The following is a 16,667-nucleotide window of genomic DNA, read 5'->3' as shown; positions in this document are numbered from 1 at the left end:
CACCGAGGTCACTGTCACCCACACACCTCCCAGCTGGGGCGTCCTGGCCCTCCAGGCAGCGTCCCTCGGGGCTGAGAGTCCCCACATGGCCCCGGCAGGACAGGGACCCAGGCAGGACAGGGACCCCGGCAGGACAGGGACCTCGGCAGGACAGTGACCCCGGCAGGACAGGGACCCCGGCAGGACAGTGACCCCGGCAGGACAGGGACCCAGGCAGGACAGGGACCCCGGCAGGACAGGGACTTCGGCAGGACAGGGACCCCGGCAGGACAGGGACCCCGGCAGGACAGGGACTCCGGCCCCTTCTCCCACCGCCACCAGCGAGGGTGGGAGGACTCTCAAGGTCACATTGTTTGAACAAAAAGGGACCTGGAGCCAAGGGACCTTCCCTAAAGGACAAACGGCCCAGGCACCACCGGCCACGGGGATGGGATGTGGAGGGTGTGAGACTGAAGGAGCTGGACCAAGGCCCTGAGGGACCCCTGAGGAATCCCCAAAGAACTCCAGCCAGCAGCAGGGACAAGCCAGGACCACCCTGGGGACAAATGGTCCCTCTCCACTGATGGCTTCACTGCAGGACTTGGCGCTGGTGATGGGCATTGGATTCCTTTGTCTCAGCTCAGGGACAAATCGCATCATCCACCCGGGATCTTCTCATCTTCCTTCCCATCATCACTCCCATCCCTGAGAGCATCCCCCAAAACATCCCTCCCCCCCAGCCTGAGCTGCAAACCCCTAGTTCACCCCTCACCCAAAGTCTGTGGTCCCTGTCACCAAAATCCTTTGGGTTCCCAAATTAAGGATGAAAAAATCATGGTTTGGGGTTTTGACACCCGGTGACGGGTCTTGGCAGCTTCTCCTGGGACTAAGGCTGTTTCCGAGCCCTGCGAACCCCCTTGCCTTCCCCCAATTCCACATTCCCAGTGTTTATTTTAAAAAATAAAGTTAAATACATGGAAATGCTGTAAAGATTAAAGTGCCATTCCCAGCGAACAGCAAGGAATTTCATTCATTTACTAAACCCACATAAAGACGATTTGTTTGCTGCAGGTGCCGATAGTAAGCAGTGCCAAAAAACCTGGGAATACTCAGGAAAACATCCAATGACGGTGGAATGCTGAATTTAACACACCCCAGGCTCCACCCCGGGAATGGAGAGGCAGGAGACAGGGATCCAGGTGGAATTTCTTTATTTACACTGCCCGAGGCCCCCCACCGGCGTTACTTGAGCGGGATGAAGCGGGAGGAGTGGGTGGCGCCGATACCGGGCCGGCCGTGCTTCACCGGCTTGTAGGTGATGGAAAACTCGCCCAGGTAGTGGCCGATCATCTCGGGCTGCAAGAGGAGAGATCCGGGCTGGGGACAGCGCCAGGGGGCACAGGTCCCGTCCCCGTCCCCATCCCCTGGCACAGCCAGGTTATTCCAGCTGGGCTCCTCCCGTGGTGCCAGAAGGGTTCCCCAGCTCTGCCCCTCCCGGGAACCACAGGGGCGTTTGTGCCCTTCCAGGTGGGATTTAATGCCAGGTAGGAGCGAGAAATGGCATTTAATCCCACTGGTGATATCAGGTGACACCACCCCGCGGGTAATTCCACTCCTGGGAAAGCTCAGGGATGTGTTTCACCCCGAAGGGTGCCAGGAGGGGCTGAGCACATGGATCACTCCACAGCTACTTCACTGCTTCAGAGCTGCAATGAGACCCCTCCAGGAGCTGCCCCTCCCTGGGGTGACACCTCCAGATGTCCCTCTGAGCCAGCCCTGCTCCAAGGAGCATCCTGGAGCTCCCAAGGTGACACTTCCAGGTGTCCTCTGAGCTAGCCCTGCTCCAAGGAGGAGCCTGAACCCCCCAGGACGACACCTTCAGGTGTCCCTCCAGGCCAGCTCTGCTCCAAGGAGCATCCTGGAGCTCCCAAGGTGACACTTTCAGGTGTTCCCCTGAGCCAGCCCCACTCCAAGGAACAGCCTGGAGCCCTTCCAGACAGAGGGAACGAGTAGAATTTACAAAGAGAGTTGGAAGCAAACTCCAGACGCTGAGCTCAGTGCGAGAGCCACCTGCCAGGCCCCAGCTCACCTTGATCTCCACCTGGTTGAAGGTCTTGCCGTTGTAGACGCCCACCATGCTGCCCACCATCTCGGGCAGGATGATCATGTCCCTCAGGTGTGTCTTTACCACCTCGGGCTTCTCCATGGGCGGCGCCTCCTTCTTGGCCTTGCGCAGGCGCTTGAGCAGCGAGTGCTGCTTGCGGCGCAGGCCGCGGTTCAGGCGGCGCCGCTGCCGTGCGCTGTACAGCTGCATCAGCTGCTCACTGCCAACGGGGACAGGGACGGCTCAGGGACACCCGGGGACCCGAACCCAGCCTGGGAACAGCCCAGGGACCCCAAACCCAGCAGGGGAACAACCCAGGGACCCCAAACCCAGCGGGGGAACAGCCCAGGGACCCCAAACCCAGTCTGGGAACAGCCCAGGGACCCCAAACCCAGCCTGGGAACAACCCAGGGACACCCCTACAGGGACCCCAAACCCAGCCTGGGAACAGCCCAGGGACCCCAAACCCAGCAGGGGAACAACCCAGGGACCCCAAACCCAGCGGGGGAACAACCCAGGGACCCCAAACCCAGCGGGGGAACAGCCCAGGGACCCCAAACCCAGCCTGGGAACAGCCCAGGGACCCCAAACCCAGCCTGGGAACAGCCATGGGACCCCAAACCCAGCGGGGGAACAGCCCAGGGACCCCAAACCCAGCGGGGGAACAGCCCAGGGACCCCAAACCCAGCCTGGGAACAGCCCAGGGACCCCAAACCCAGCCTGGGAACAACCCAGGGACCCCAAATCCAGCAGGGGAACAACCCAGGGACCCCAAACCCAGCGGGGGAACAGCCCAGGGACCCCAAACCCAGCGGGGGAACAACCCAGGGACCCCAAACCCAGCGGGGGAACAGCCCAGGGACCCCAAACCCAGCCTGGGAACAACCCAGGGACACCCCGGGGACCCCAGACGCAGCCTGGGGTACGGCCTAGGCAGAGCCCAGAGACCCCACAGCCACAGGGTTACCCAGACAGAGCCTGGGGTACAGCCCCATGGACCCCCAGGGATCCTAAACTGAGCCTGGGGAACAGCCCAGGGACACCCCCACAGGGACCCCAAACCCAGCCTGGGGTACAGCCTGGGCAGAGCACAGAGAGCCCACAGAGTCCGGGGTATAGCCCCAGGAGACCCCCAGGGATCTTGAACTGATGCTGGGGAACAACCCATGGACACCCCAGGGACCCCAAACCCAACCTGGGGAGAGCCCAGAGACCCCATAGCCACAGAGTTACCCAGAGAGAGGCGGGGGTACCGCCCCAGGAGATTCCCAGGGCCTCACGCCCAATGGCATTACCCGGACTGAGCCTGGGGACATGCCCAGGGACACCAGACAGAGCCTGGGGTACAACCCCAGGCTCAGGGTCTCCAAATTGAGCTTGGGGTATGGCCTGGGAGACCTCTGGGAGCCCAAACTGAGCCTGGGGTGATCCCACGGGCACCCCCCAATCACAGGGTTATCCAGAGCAGGCCCAGGGAACCCCCCAGCCACAGAGTTACCTGGACAGAGTCTGGGGTACAGCCCCAGGAGACCCCCAGGGCCCCACACTCAGAGAGTTATCCCGACTGAGCCTGGGGACACCCCCAGGGACCCCAAACTGAGCTGGGAGAGACCCCCAGAGGTCCCACAGCTAATACTGCCCAGGCTAAGGCCCAGAGAGACCCCCGAGGGTCAAGGTGAGCCGGGGGTACAGCCTGAGGAGACCTCGGGGACCCCAAACTGAGCCTGGGGTACAGCCCCGGGGAGACCTCAGAGCCGCTGTGGTACAGACCGAGGTTGGGGTTCAGTCTAGGGAGACCCCCGGGGACCCCAAAATAACAGTGTTACCCCAAGTGAGCCTGGAGCAGGGCCCCGGGATCCCACACCGACGGTGTCACCCACTGAGAGACTCTTAAAAGCCCAAAAGGCAGCTGCTGAACACCCAACGCCCCCGTTATTGCCGCTGTTTGAACACAACCTGAGTATGGGGCAGAAAGGGCCCCCCGAGCCCCACACCCCAGCCCGGGGGCTCCCCGGCCCTTACTAGGACATGTCGAGCAGCTGGTCCAGGTCCACCCCGCGGTAGGTGAATTTGCGGAAGGTTCGCTTCTTCTTCTGCTCCACCTCCGCCTGCAGCGGGAGAGGGGGGTCAGGCCAGGGGGCCGCGGCCGCCCGGGACGGGGGATTCGGGGCCGCCCGGCCCCACCGAGCCCCGCGGGGCGCCCAGGCCGCTCCCTCCCCTCAGCCCCGTTCCCGCCGCGCTGCGCGCCCACGGCCCCCGCAGCACCCCGGGGAGGCCCATTCCCCGTCCCCCAGGGAAGCCCCGAGCCCCGGGCGGCGCCGCGGCGGCGGGTGAGGCCCGGCTGGGGCCCGATGGCGGCGGATGGGGCCCGACGGCGCCGGCGGGGCCTCCCCGGTACCCACCATCTTGGCCGGGGCTGCTCGGAAAGGCCGGGCCCGCGCCGGAAGCGCCGGATCTCGCGAGAGCGGCGCGGGAGGAACGGGCGGAGAAGCCGCGGCCGCGCAGCGCTTCCGCCCTCACTGCCCTTAAAGGGGCCGCGCCCGCAGCGCGGGGACACCGCGGGGACACTGCGAGGACACCGGTGAGGGACAGAGCCTCCTCTTCCCGCCTGAACCTGCCCCTGGTGATCCAGGGAAATCTCAGGTTCCAGTGAAGCCGCTCCTTCCCGCCGGCCCACGGTGGAACGCAGCAGTGACAGGTCACAGTCAGCGGGGTGGCAGCGGCACGGGGACAGGCTGACCCCGCGGTCACTCCGGGCAGCTCTGAGCATCCCGCATGTTTTTTGGAAGCCACCTCCGTCTTTGACCCGTGGACCTTCCTCCCGTGGGAGCCGGCAGCTCAGCGGCCCGGGCTGCGGGCGGAGGGTGGCGGTGAGGACACGCCGGGCGTGGCGGGGCAGAACCGGCTCGTTGGGCACAGCTCGATCCGGTGTGGGCCCGGCGGGAGGATCCACATCTAACGGCCCACACCGGCCTGGAAGAGCTGGTTCTGCGCAGACGGGATCCAAATCCAAACGCTTTTATCCCAGAAGAGGGTAAAGAGATGTCGGGTGTCCTCTGTTGCGGGTGTCCCCGAGGCTCCGGGGTGGTGCTGTGCCATTCCCACGGTGTTTCACGCTCCCGAGGGTGTCGAGTTGGTCTCACAAGTGACACCTGCACAAACATCGCTGGAGCAGCTCCTGCTCCAGCAGGAATTTTGAGCCCAGGGATGTAACGGAGTGAGGAGCAGAGCAATGAGGATTCATAGCGAGGAACCAGGTCCGCACAAAACACAAAATCTTCTGAGCTGATGCAAGTCCTGCCAGGAGCGACCCAGCAACCTCCACAGCACAGACATATCCCAACACATCCCCAATCCCACCTCATTAGCAATGATTAATTACACCTGACAGGGCTAATGAGCACAGACAGCCCCGGGAGAAGGATCCATGGGCAGGATTTGGGGCTGCCCGTGAGCCAAGGGACATTTCCACCTCAGGGCCATCCTTGCCCACAGCTTAGCCCCACGGTTCAGAGCCAAACCCCGGGCTGATATTCCAGAAGACACAAGGCAAAGTTACAGACACTGATATCCACTGAAGATGCTGATAAATCCATAAATTATCCAATTTTCTACAGGGCCTTGAGGTGAGGGGCAAAGAGCAGCATTTGTGTCACTGCCACTATCATGTGTGACCCAACACAGGGCCATGCCAAAGGTTTCAGGAACCCTTTATCAGGTCAGATCTGATCCAGGTTGGAGCCCTTCACCAGGAAGGATCCAATTCGGGTTGGAAACCTTTACCAGGTCAGATGTGACCAGATTAGAGCCCTTCACATCAAATCAGACCCAGTCCAGAGCAAAGCCCTTTACCAGGATGGATCCAATCCAGGCTGGAGAATCATTTACCTTGTTGGATCCACTGCAAATCCAAGCCCCTTACCACATGAGGTTGGATCAAAGCCATTTCCTGGGATGGATCTAATTCAGGTGGGAGCCCTTTGCCAGGAGGGATCCAATCCAGGTTGGAGGATCCTTGACCTGGTTGGACCCAATCCAAGTCTGAGCCCTTCACCACATCAGGCTGGATCAAAGCTCTTCCAACGGGCTGGATCTGACCCAGGTTGGAGGATCCTTCCCCAGGTCAGATCCCATCCAGGAGTGGCTTCCTGGCACTGCCGCTCAGTGGGGAATGCACAGGGCACAACTGGTGCCACCACACAGACCCAGCAAAGCTGCCCTGAGGACTCCCAGGGCTGCCAAGGGACTTCTCCAGAAAACCCACACTCACAAAAGCAAAAAAAACCAAAAAAACAAACAAACAAAAAAACCCAGAAAAATGGAGACAGGCTGGTGTTTCTAATCCAAAGGTTCTTGTCTTTATTCAAACCAGGGCTCAGCACTGCTCAGTGCCAAACGCACCAAAACCTTTTTGCCTGAGGGAAATCCACGTCCCGCCGAGGCCTCCGGAGCCCCGCGCAGAGCCCGGAGCCGGCGCTCCCCGAGAGCCTCTGTGCGTCCGCAGCTCCTGCCCTGGCCCAGCTCTGCCCCCCCCAGAACAAACAGCAAAAATACACTCAGCAGGTTTCTGTCAACTCCCAGAGTTTCGGAACCCTCCGCCCCAGCGCTGCCGTGGGGAGGGAGGGAGGGAGGGGCTGCAGCTCTTCCCCCCCCACCACCTCCGACAGCGCTCACGGAAACCCTGTTTTAAATTAAAAAATAAGCCAGCATACATAGTAGAAAATTTCTCTTAAAAATTTCACAATCTGTAAATGTATATATTTTTTTTTTCTTTTAAACATAAAAGTTTACAATATACGGTAAAACAAAGGCTCAGGAAAAATAATTTCAAAAAAAAGAAACCTGAAGTTTTGAATTAAAGCTGAAGACATTTTTAAAACCCTGTAATTTGAACCAGTGACATTTTCTTTATTTGTGCTGATGGGTTAGAGAAAGGAAAAATCTTTAAAAACTGCAGTCCAAACACCCACAGCTCTGCCTTCAGAAGCCATCTGCCCCCACCCCGCCCCCCACGAAAAAAAATTGTTGTTAGGTTTTTTTTCTTCCATCAAGTAATGTGATTGTCACAAGTTCAGAAGTCTGGGATGCCGGGGTTCAGCTGGGCCCAGAGATCCCTGTGGACAGCACTCCCTGATTGCCAGCCCAGGCTAGCGCCGGTAGGGATGGAATCCTTGCACGTTGTGGTTCTGTCCCCGGCCGAAGCCGCTGCCCCCGGCCGGGGGGCCGCTGGATGGCTGCACCGAGGGGCCTCCGTAGGGAGGGGGCTGCTGGCTGGGGTCAGAGAAACCTTGTCCAAACCCACTCAAGTCTTGTCCATACCCTGGGGAGAAGGGAAAGGCACAGGGTGAGCTTCCAGGTGTGAATCCCGCACCTGACACTGCTCCCTCCCAAAACAACACCACCATTCCCTCCCGGAACAAGGCCGGGGAGGAGCAGCAGCTCCGGGGTCCTGCAGGGATTTTCCTTCCTCAGAGGAAATGGGCAAAAAGCAGAAGGGAACAGGTGTGCAGGAAGGGGGAGCTGTGTTTGGGGGAATCCCAGCCAGGCTGGCAGTTCCGCCATCTGCTCACGGCTCTGGGGTGACTGGGAGCAATTTGATTTTGGGTTTTTTATTGGCAAAAAGCTGTCAGATCCAGCATAGATCAGAGATGAAGCCAGGAAGTTTTCCTTGAAACCTCTCAAATTGAGGGTGGAGTTATCAGATTCTGGCTTTGTACACTCAACTCCATCACGTGCACTCTCAAAAACTTTCCTGGACTGAACAGACAATTCTAAAATTCCCTTTCAAAACGTACATAAATATTGGAACCTGCACCACAGATCCCTGTGGAGTGAGCAGAATTTAGGGACAGGGGAGGAAAACAGGGGTCCTTCCCAAGAGAAAAGACTGGCTGGAATTCCTGCTACCAACACAAAATTTGCAACAAGATGTAAATTAAGACGACTGAGGAATTGAGAAATTTAATTCAAATTCTCATAATTAAATATGACTCTTAATCCTGGCATCAGTGCCAGCCCCTGCTCTGAAAGATGCTATTAAGGCTCCTAATTACCAAGAGCATTTCTGCAGTGCTGCCTCTCTCTGTGCTGGCTTAGAGCAGGTTTAACTCTCTTAATCCCAAACAAAGTCTCTTAGCACGTCTTCAGCAGTTCGATTTCAAGCTCTGCCCGTCCCTCAGGACTTGCTGGCACTAATGAGCACTAAAACACAGCGAGCTCAGGCTCTGGGAGCTCCAAATGCTCCTCCTGGCATTTGTTCAGACACAGATAAGCAGGCGCCCAAAACTACAACGGGATTGTTTGCCAAGGGGCGAGGCTGGGAGAGGAAACACACAACCCTGGAGTTGCTCTCCCTGCAAACCACAGCTCAGCACAGGGCTCAGGTTGTTCATGATGAAGGAAAGCCACAGCACACATCTGTACAGCCACACAGGACTCAGTGCCATCCCTGGGTCTGCTCAGCCCCTCTGCTCCCCTGGGCTGTGCCAGTTGCATGGTTTGAGTGTGTGGCTCCAAAGCTGAGCCCGGATCAATCACCGGGATCAAGCCTGGCAAGGCTGTGGGGGTGAGCAGTGGCAGGCACAGCTCACTGTGGGGTTTCACCCAGCCCTGGCACAAAACCCCAACACCTGAGCCCCATGCCTGCCTCTCAGCCTCTCCACCAGCCCCGGCAAGGAACACCAGGGAATTTTCCCGGGAGCTGCCTGAGGCTCCTCCTCCCCGCTCAGCCTGACCTTGGGAGGGCAGACAAAGCTTTGGGGTGTGGCCTGAAGGCTCTGGAGCTGACAAACCCATCTTGGTGAGAACTGAAGGGACTGCAAGGACCAGCCTCAAGAGCGCCCTGCACGGAGGTAATGAGTTTTTAATTATTTTAAATGAATGTAATTAATTAATTTGATTTTGCAGGGTGAGTGTTAGTGCTGACACTCATCCCGGGTGCACACACTGAAGGATTCAGGACACTGCCCAGCATAAACCTCACAGTGCCTTACACTCATTAGCGAACTCTGTGGCTCTTTAAAGCCCACAAGCTTTACACATTTATGTAAATACATGCAAATCAGGGACACTTCTAGGGATGGGGCAGCCACAGCTTCTCTAGGAAACCTGTGCCAGGGTCTCACCGCCCTCACAGTGAAGTTTTTCCTAATATCCAGTCGAAACCTATTCTTTTCCAGATCAAAGCCTGTCACTACAGCTCCAGATGAAGAGTCCTTCTCCATCAAATCCTTCCTGAACTCACAAACTCTGGCTCCTCCCTGACTGTAACTGGCTGTGCAGGGATTTGTGCTTTATTTAGAAGGGTCCAACTCACTCCAAAAAGAGTCTGCAAAGAGCCAAATTCTGGCAGAACAAGAAAAACTTCCTCGAGTCACGAGGGTAAAACTATCCATGAAATCAACTGTCTTTGTAAGAAACAAATGAAAAAACATTTTTAACTCATCAACACGAGAACATGCTGCTTCACAAACACATCTCAAAGGCTCATCTTCCTTCAGAGGCTGCTTTACATTGCTGGAACTTTAAAGATTATGTATTTAAATAAATTTTGTGAGGTTTTCATCTCATAGCAGGAACTTGAGGCAGCACTAGCACATGGAGAACGTGTTCCAGCAGAGAACAGCCTGAATCCACCAAAAATTCCCTTCAGAAGTAAAAACTGACCAATTACAATCCCTTAAAAACAACATTTGTACAGAGCTCTTTGGAGAGATCTCTGTAGAGGTATTTGGAGAGCTCTGCTGAAAAACAGGGCTGAGAAGTGCAAGATGAGAATGAGAATTCCCTCTGAGCTCCCTCAGGGAGCAGCGGCAGAAATTTTACTCTGGAGCACAGGCACTTGTCGAGCAATTTTAAAAAGGATTTGTTTTTTGTAGCACTGCCTGCCTGGTTTAAAACTTGTTAGCTCAGTGCCTTCCACCTCAAAGTTATCCAGAGAGCACAACAAAGCTTTGCAGAGAACTGCACCCTGGGAGAAATGGGGAAGGGATGGGAAAAGGGGGGAAAAGGCACCGGTTTGGATCCTTACACATGCACTGCCTGTCTCTCCATGCTGATCTTACTCTTCAAGTCTGTTCTCCAAGGTCTGGAGACACAAAAAAAAGTTCTCTACAAGCTCTGTGAAGCTCTTGGAGTAGAAAGTTTTAGCTACAGGTTTGGGGAGAGCGGAAACCAGGAATTCATCCTGGCAGTGCACAAATCCCTGAAGGTTATTTTACAGCACAAAAGCAACGCTTTAGAGCTAAGAAAATTCCCTCTGGCTAGAATATTGCATGATTTAAGGATGGCTTGAGCTGGTGGGAGCATTCCCATCCCTGAGAAATGCCTGCAGCAAACTGTGTCCAACACTGTGTACCCCAGGACCGAAGGGAAAGGGGATAAATTCCAGCAGTTACTCACCAAACTGACTGTAAGGGAATTCTGGCTGAGCAGTCGGGGGTTTGCTCATGTCCTGAGTTGCCTGAGATGGTGGTGGTGGTGGAGGAAAAGCGAGTGGTGCTGCCCCCGGAGTGGCAGGTGGAGGGGGGACTCCAGGGGGGGCAAACTGGTCAGGTGGAGGAGGTGGAGCACCATAACCAAAACCTGCAAGGACAGAACAGGTGAACACCAACGTCCTGCCTGGCTTTAGAGATAACACAATTTAAACCAAACATTTCTAAGGCTATTAAACCCCAGGTGTTTGTGACCAGTGGCTGCACAGAGATTCACCTCGACACACTGGTCACCCCCAGGGCTCAAAGATCTCAGCAACTCACCTTGCACAGGTGGGAGAAATGTCCCCCCCCCAAAGGCAGAGACTGCAGCAGCCAGCACAGAGAAAGGGATAAAGCACAACTGGGGACCAAACTCTGTGCTCACAGACAGGAAAAATGAGGAGCAAAGCCATATTATCAAAGATTTTAGGAGGAAAAAGTATCTCGACATAACTGGGTGCTATTTCCCACCTTCTTCTTTAAAGCAGGTTTGCAATAGACTTTTGAAAAGGTGGCTTGAGAAGTAGGTGCTAAAATCCTATTTGTATTTCCAGCCCCAGTTATGACCTTAATTCCTTAAGCTCCTCCAAAAAACCCTGCCTGTGTTTGGCCCAGGTCACCAGCAGTAAGCTCTACATTTTCTCTCAGAACTCCTAACAAAGGTGCACAATGTATCTAAATTTACTTAGCAACACAGATTTAAACCAGAGAACAGAAATGATTACTGCATCCAAGAATAAAATAATCCAAGAAAAAAAGCTCTAGTTAATTATAGCTCAAAATGTATAATCTGGGAGAAATAATTAAGGACAGGTGAAACACAGGGGGAAATCCAAGTCCAGCGAATGATAACTTTGGAGCTGGATGTGCTCCAGTTCCTGGGGGTCACTTACTAAATGGTGGAGGGGTGCCATAGCCCTGTGGAAATCCTTGTGGAGGCGGGAATCCCCCAGGAGGTGTGGAGACTATGTATGAGGTAAATGGTGGTGGTGGGGGAGGAGCTCCTCTGCCCGGAGGAGGGGGTCCATATCCACCTGGAAAAGGAAGAGAAACCCAAAAAAAATTAAGCAGATGAGTATCAAGGAGCTGCTGCTGGAGTCAGCTTCCTCTAGATGGGGTAAGGTTGTTGGGTGGATTTCAAATGCAGGTTCTGCCTTCTACGAATCCTCACTTTGGGAAATATTTGTCCTCCAAGTATCCCCACTGTAAATAATTGCAGTTTAGCATGTAATCCCTTGACAACAAATTAATGTGGCTGAAACAGCAGGATGTGTGTCAGCTCCCATTACTGAGCTGCTAAGAATCCACTGTCTTCCCCTTCGTTCCTCCAGGACAAATTCAATCAAGCTTTTAAATGTAGGTTAAATCCTACAGAAATCCACAAATCACTGTGAATGCTCAAAGAAGCTGTGCCCGTGCTTGGAAGGATTTTTTTCCTTTCAGAATTGGTCCCATATAATGTACTTACCAATTGCCTGTCCAGCTGGCACCCACATCCCTACAAACAGAACAAAAAAAGAGCCTTAGACATCAGTAAAGCTGCACACTCTGGAGCAGGGATGATGCAAGAGGAAGAATTTGGCTCTGGGATAGACTGGGTATCCTCCCCGTGTCCCTCACAGAGCTATTTTTATGGCCCAAGTAACATTGTGGGACTATTTCTGAATGTGCAATTCTGGCAAGACTCTGAATCATTCAGCAAATGACACTCAGGAAAGACAGCAGTTCTCAAACCCAAATCAGATGGAGCATTTGAGAGCTGCCACATACTAAGTGCAAGAAACTCCAGCACTTCAGAGAACAAAACCCCGGAGAACCCCAGCAGACTACACATCCAAGGGATTCTTAATTTACTACCAGGTCTATCAGAGTTATTTTTGCAGTTTTTGAAGCATAAAAAAGCCCCTTTCCCATCCCTTGTGCAGTGCTGAGATTGAAGGATAAATCTCCTGTCTGTGTCTGACATTAATCTTTCCAGGAGATCAGATATCATTTTCCCTACTAATCACTGCATGGAAAATAATGGTAGTTTCTCAGTTTGCAGATTAGCACATCTGTGCACGATGTCAACCCTCAGCTGCAGCTTTCAAGTTAATCAGCACCGTGGGGAAAGGAGCAATCCCTGTGCTGCACCTCATCCATCGGAGCAGGGATGGAGCAGCCACGCTCCCCGCAGCCCCCAGGTGAACATTTCTCATCTCTCAGAGCAAGCAAGTCACAGCAACTCAATTATCCCTCTGCATTTCTCCAGAAGTTATCAAAATTATCTTTGGAACAACTCAGCATGTTTATCCTGCCTCTGGAATCTCAGGGGGGTTTGCAGCCATCAAACCCAGGCTGCTCCCGAGCCCTGCAGGGCTCCTGGTGTGCACTGAGTGCTCCCTGCTCCACAGCTGCCTGCTGCTTTCCCAAGCTACATTAAGCAATAAAATTCAAAGGCAAGGCCATCCATTTTCCCCTCATCCCTTTCAGATTTTCCTGATAACTTCCTTCAAAATTGCCTCATCCTTGAAAAACTGTATTTTGACCAAACTTGTCATTGGGGTGTTGTCAGAACTCACTCCACAGCTGGAGTCACAACTGGAGCCTTCCCAACCTGTCTTATGAGTTCCCCCAACCCATGGGGATTCCACGTGGGGAGAGGCAGCTCCAAAGGGAACAGGTGAAACACACCTGGGATACGTGCCAGACCTGGCGCTGCCTTCTGCCAACAAAACACATTTTTGGGAAAAGCAGCGAAGAAACCTCAGAAAGGACTGGAGGGTGGAAATTTGCTCCTGCTCTCAGGGAGATAAAGGTGGCAACACCATCTAGACCGAAACCCCAGAAGTGCAGCGCGCTGGAGAGGCGGGGCAGTACCTTGGGGGCCGTATCCCTGCTGCCAGGTGGGAGGGGGCTGCCCTGCCCAGCCGTTGGCAGCGCTCGGCATGATCCTGCTCCCCCACTGGCTGGCCCCCGGCGGCCCCGGAGTTTGGCTCTTGCTGTCCCGAGGCTCAGCACGTTTCACCTCCACCTAAACAAACAGAGGCAGCGCTCAGCAGGGCAGGGCGGGCCCCGCGCCCCCCGGCCCCTCACACACACCCGCAGTTACACTTAAGACTACACTTAGCATCTTATGACTTATGTCTAAGTACTTAATTATTAAAACTTAAGGCCAGTAATTTACAATGTTTCTCAGGTACAGTGTAGGTGAAGGTAAGGCATTACGAGTCCTACTGCCGAGGGATTCCGAGAAAAGCGTCCTACGAATCGCTTCGGTCTCGTTGGCTTTAATCTTAAAACAGCAGTACCCTCTTACAGCAGCTCTGCACTTAAAACAGCAGAATCTTGGACATTAATGACAGACTGATTTCATGTTCAAGGCAGGAGATATGAAGATGATGTTGTCAGTTAAAAAAAACAGAATTTTGAGTGAAGAGGCTGCTCTGAAAAAGGGTACTAATGCTTTAACCAAACATGTTTGGGGTCCATTTGGAAGTGACAGTTTAACCCACCCCAACTAACTGCAATTTCAGCTCTGCTCATACCTGAGAAACACACATTTTTTGGTTTGGTTTTTTTTTGTATTGTTGTCTTTTTTTTTTTTTTAACTTAAGATTTTATTTAAATGTCTAATGGAAGATAAAGACTTACCTTCCCCAGGCTAACGCTTAAAGAATCTCAGTTAACTCAAACAATGTCAGAGGGAATGGATGTGATAAGAGAATCTTACATTACATCTAACAAAAAAGTAAACAAACATGCAAGTAATAAAAATGGACAGTTGAGTCAATAAGAAGCAAATCTTCATACTGTGTTAAGTCAGTGACAAAACCCCTCCTGTTTTAAAAATGAGTAACCACAGTGCTTAACTTATTTCATTCCAAGATAAAATGTCCTAGTGTTCCCAGCCATGGAATAAGTGCGTTTGACCTACTTAAAATAAGCTGCACATTCAACATAAACCTCTCAGAAAAAAAAAAAAGGAATCCAGTTCTGATTTAATGAAACCCTCTCAGCACTCGCTGAATTCGAGTCTTTTTTTTTTTTTTTTCATTTCATGATTAATTTTAATGGGTGCCAGAGTACAAAGAAAATAATTCTCAATCATCAATGGGCCTGAGTAGTATGGAAAATAAAGTATTCAGAATTCTTCCTGCCATGTCTTAAAAGCCATTCATGTCGGAGAACAAACAGGAAACAGGCACAAGGCAAGGACAAAGCCCCCCACACCCCCCTTGCCAATGCCCCAAGGACATGAGACATGACAGTAACCAAATCTCTGTCAGCTCAAGGCCCTTCCAGAGAGGAACCAAGGGAATTTTTCAAAGGACTCAAATTAATGAGTCTTAACACATTTGCCTTGAGGGAATTCGGTTATTGCTTACAAAAGCAGAGGCCTTCTTGCAATTTTAATTTTTCCCCCCTCCCTTTCAACAACATATGGATTCATTTCAGCAATACCTTTTTAATTACCAAAAAGACAGAAATACCATTTTTAAAGCAGGCATGATTAGGCAGTGAAGGAGAGAGCAGGGGATCTGGAGCTCATTAATCCTTGTGGAAGAATCCCATTAATTTTTCAGTGCACACTTGGAAGCAGGGAACTGCCAAAGTGAGGACTGAAAATCCCCTGTGCAATAGGGAGGTTCAAATTTCACACCTGCCTAAGAGCCCAGGTTACCCCAAGAACTGTGGCAGCTCTATTACTCTGAGCTAAAAATCCCTGAATCCTGCTTTTTTTTGGTCATTGAAAGGGGTGGGGGGGGGGGGGGAAGGGCAAAAATTGCTTATTTCAGTTTGGAATTGGGTTTGTTTGGGGAACACTGAGAACTCAGAGTCCCAGCGCTGTGCCCAAAGCCAGCAGCAATGAGGTGACAGCTGCAGGCTCATACTGGGCTCTCCGTCCTCCCCCAGCACCTCGTGGATGTTTGTCCTTTGTTCCCATTTGGATCTGCTGCTCTGTGGGATCAGCTCCCACTTTAGGGGCTTGCTGAAGGCAATTCCAAGGGCAGATCAGGGAATATCGGGGGGATGGATACAGGTGATCCTTACACACCCCTGGGGGATTTACTGCACCTGCTCACACCTGGAACCAAGAACTGATGTTCTGGATCCCACAAGCACATTCCTTTGTTCGCACTATCAGGAAACCACCCAGCCCTCCATCCCAGAACAAATTCACAGGAATTAAAGGCATTATCACAGTGCAAAATGAACCAGAACTCCACTGATGTGCAGTGTCCCCTGCTAGCTAAGGAAAGGCTTATGAAATATCAGCACATAAAAGACTTTAAAGACAATTAAAAACTCAAACAATGTAATAATTTTAGGAATGCAAGAATCTCCTACGCTTCCCTGAACCCCCTCACTCAAAGTTCAGCAGTTTTAACATTTAGTTTAAAATCTGGATATACCTTAAAGCTATGCAAGGACTTAAAATTTACCAGAATTTCCTGTGGTTCATTTTTCTTTAAATTACTCTTTTCTCTATTTAAAAAACTTGGGTGTCCTGCAACAATTTATTTTGCTTTTAGGTTTGGGGTTTTTTTTTCTTTTTTTTCCACAGGTAAGAGCATGTTCCTTGCTGAGTAACATCAAAGGAGCCTAAAAAATTCCTCCCTATCCAAGCCCCCTTTGCTGACAACACAGTATGAAGATGAAACAACCAGAGGTCACTTAACTGCATTGTGGTTAAATACTATATAGAGTATGTGGGTTGGTATCAAAGTTTCACAGTAAGTGACCCAATTTTTTAAAAAACCAATCCTTCATGATGTTTTTTTTTCTCCCTTTTTCTTTTAAAGTTTAAGATTACATAAAGCAGATTGTCTGACACCACCTCGAGATTTGAGTATCGAGTGCACATCTGAAGGAGTGGTATCTTAAACCGAGCCTTGAACAACTCAGATTTCACTGGGATTCTGCTTTTCCGACAGCCGGAAATCGCTGATTTCTCTCCTTGCACCACAGCAGTGCTCAAAGCAGAGGCAGTGAGCACCAGTCCATCCCAGTGATGACAATCCCAGTTCATCTGCTCAGCCAAGAGCAGCCCCCAGGTCTGTACACACAAGGCCTCACCCCAAGCAGAGCCCACAGCCTGATTCCTCAGGCTTCCAAGCCCTCCCTTC

The 16,667-nt window shown here is 52.6% G+C and overlaps 2 protein-coding genes across 4 annotated transcripts in view; both read right to left on the bottom strand.

Annotated features, from left to right (window-relative positions):
* Positions 1–1,173: 1,173 nt before the first annotated feature.
* On the bottom strand, positions 1,174–4,592 carry RPS15 (ribosomal protein S15). Its single transcript, XM_066205893.1, has 4 exons — positions 4,486–4,592; positions 4,106–4,191; positions 2,069–2,303; positions 1,174–1,335 (listed from the first exon to the last, which is right to left on the bottom strand). Exons 1-4 carry the CDS (start codon positions 4,486–4,488, stop codon positions 1,222–1,224), a joined length of 438 nt encoding a protein of 145 aa, XP_066061990.1. The 5' UTR covers positions 4,489–4,592; the 3' UTR covers positions 1,174–1,221.
* A 2,239-nt stretch (positions 4,593–6,831) lies between these two features.
* The window catches only part of DAZAP1 (DAZ associated protein 1), a 24,095-nt gene continuing 14,259 nt past the window's right edge, over positions 6,832–16,667 (bottom strand). For all 3 annotated transcript variants that reach the window (XM_066205861.1, XM_066205860.1, XM_066205862.1), the window contains 5 exons: positions 13,417–13,570; positions 12,026–12,055; positions 11,451–11,591; positions 10,484–10,666; positions 6,832–7,403 (listed from right to left, as the gene is read on the bottom strand). In XM_066205861.1, the coding sequence (XP_066061958.1) occupies positions 7,231–7,403; positions 10,484–10,666; positions 11,451–11,591; positions 12,026–12,055; positions 13,417–13,570 (681 nt within the window). In that variant the 3' untranslated portion in view covers positions 6,832–7,230. The remainder of the gene's footprint in view (positions 7,404–10,483; positions 10,667–11,450; positions 11,592–12,025; positions 12,056–13,416; positions 13,571–16,667) is intronic.

This window comes from Chamaea fasciata, unplaced genomic scaffold (genome assembly GCF_029207755.1).
Source record: "Chamaea fasciata isolate MVZ Bird 193981 ecotype frontalis unplaced genomic scaffold, bChaFas1.0.hap1 SCAF_28, whole genome shotgun sequence".
Lineage (NCBI taxonomy): Eukaryota > Metazoa > Chordata > Aves > Passeriformes > Sylviidae > Chamaea > Chamaea fasciata.
This window is presented reverse-complemented; position numbering and strand designations above follow the sequence as displayed.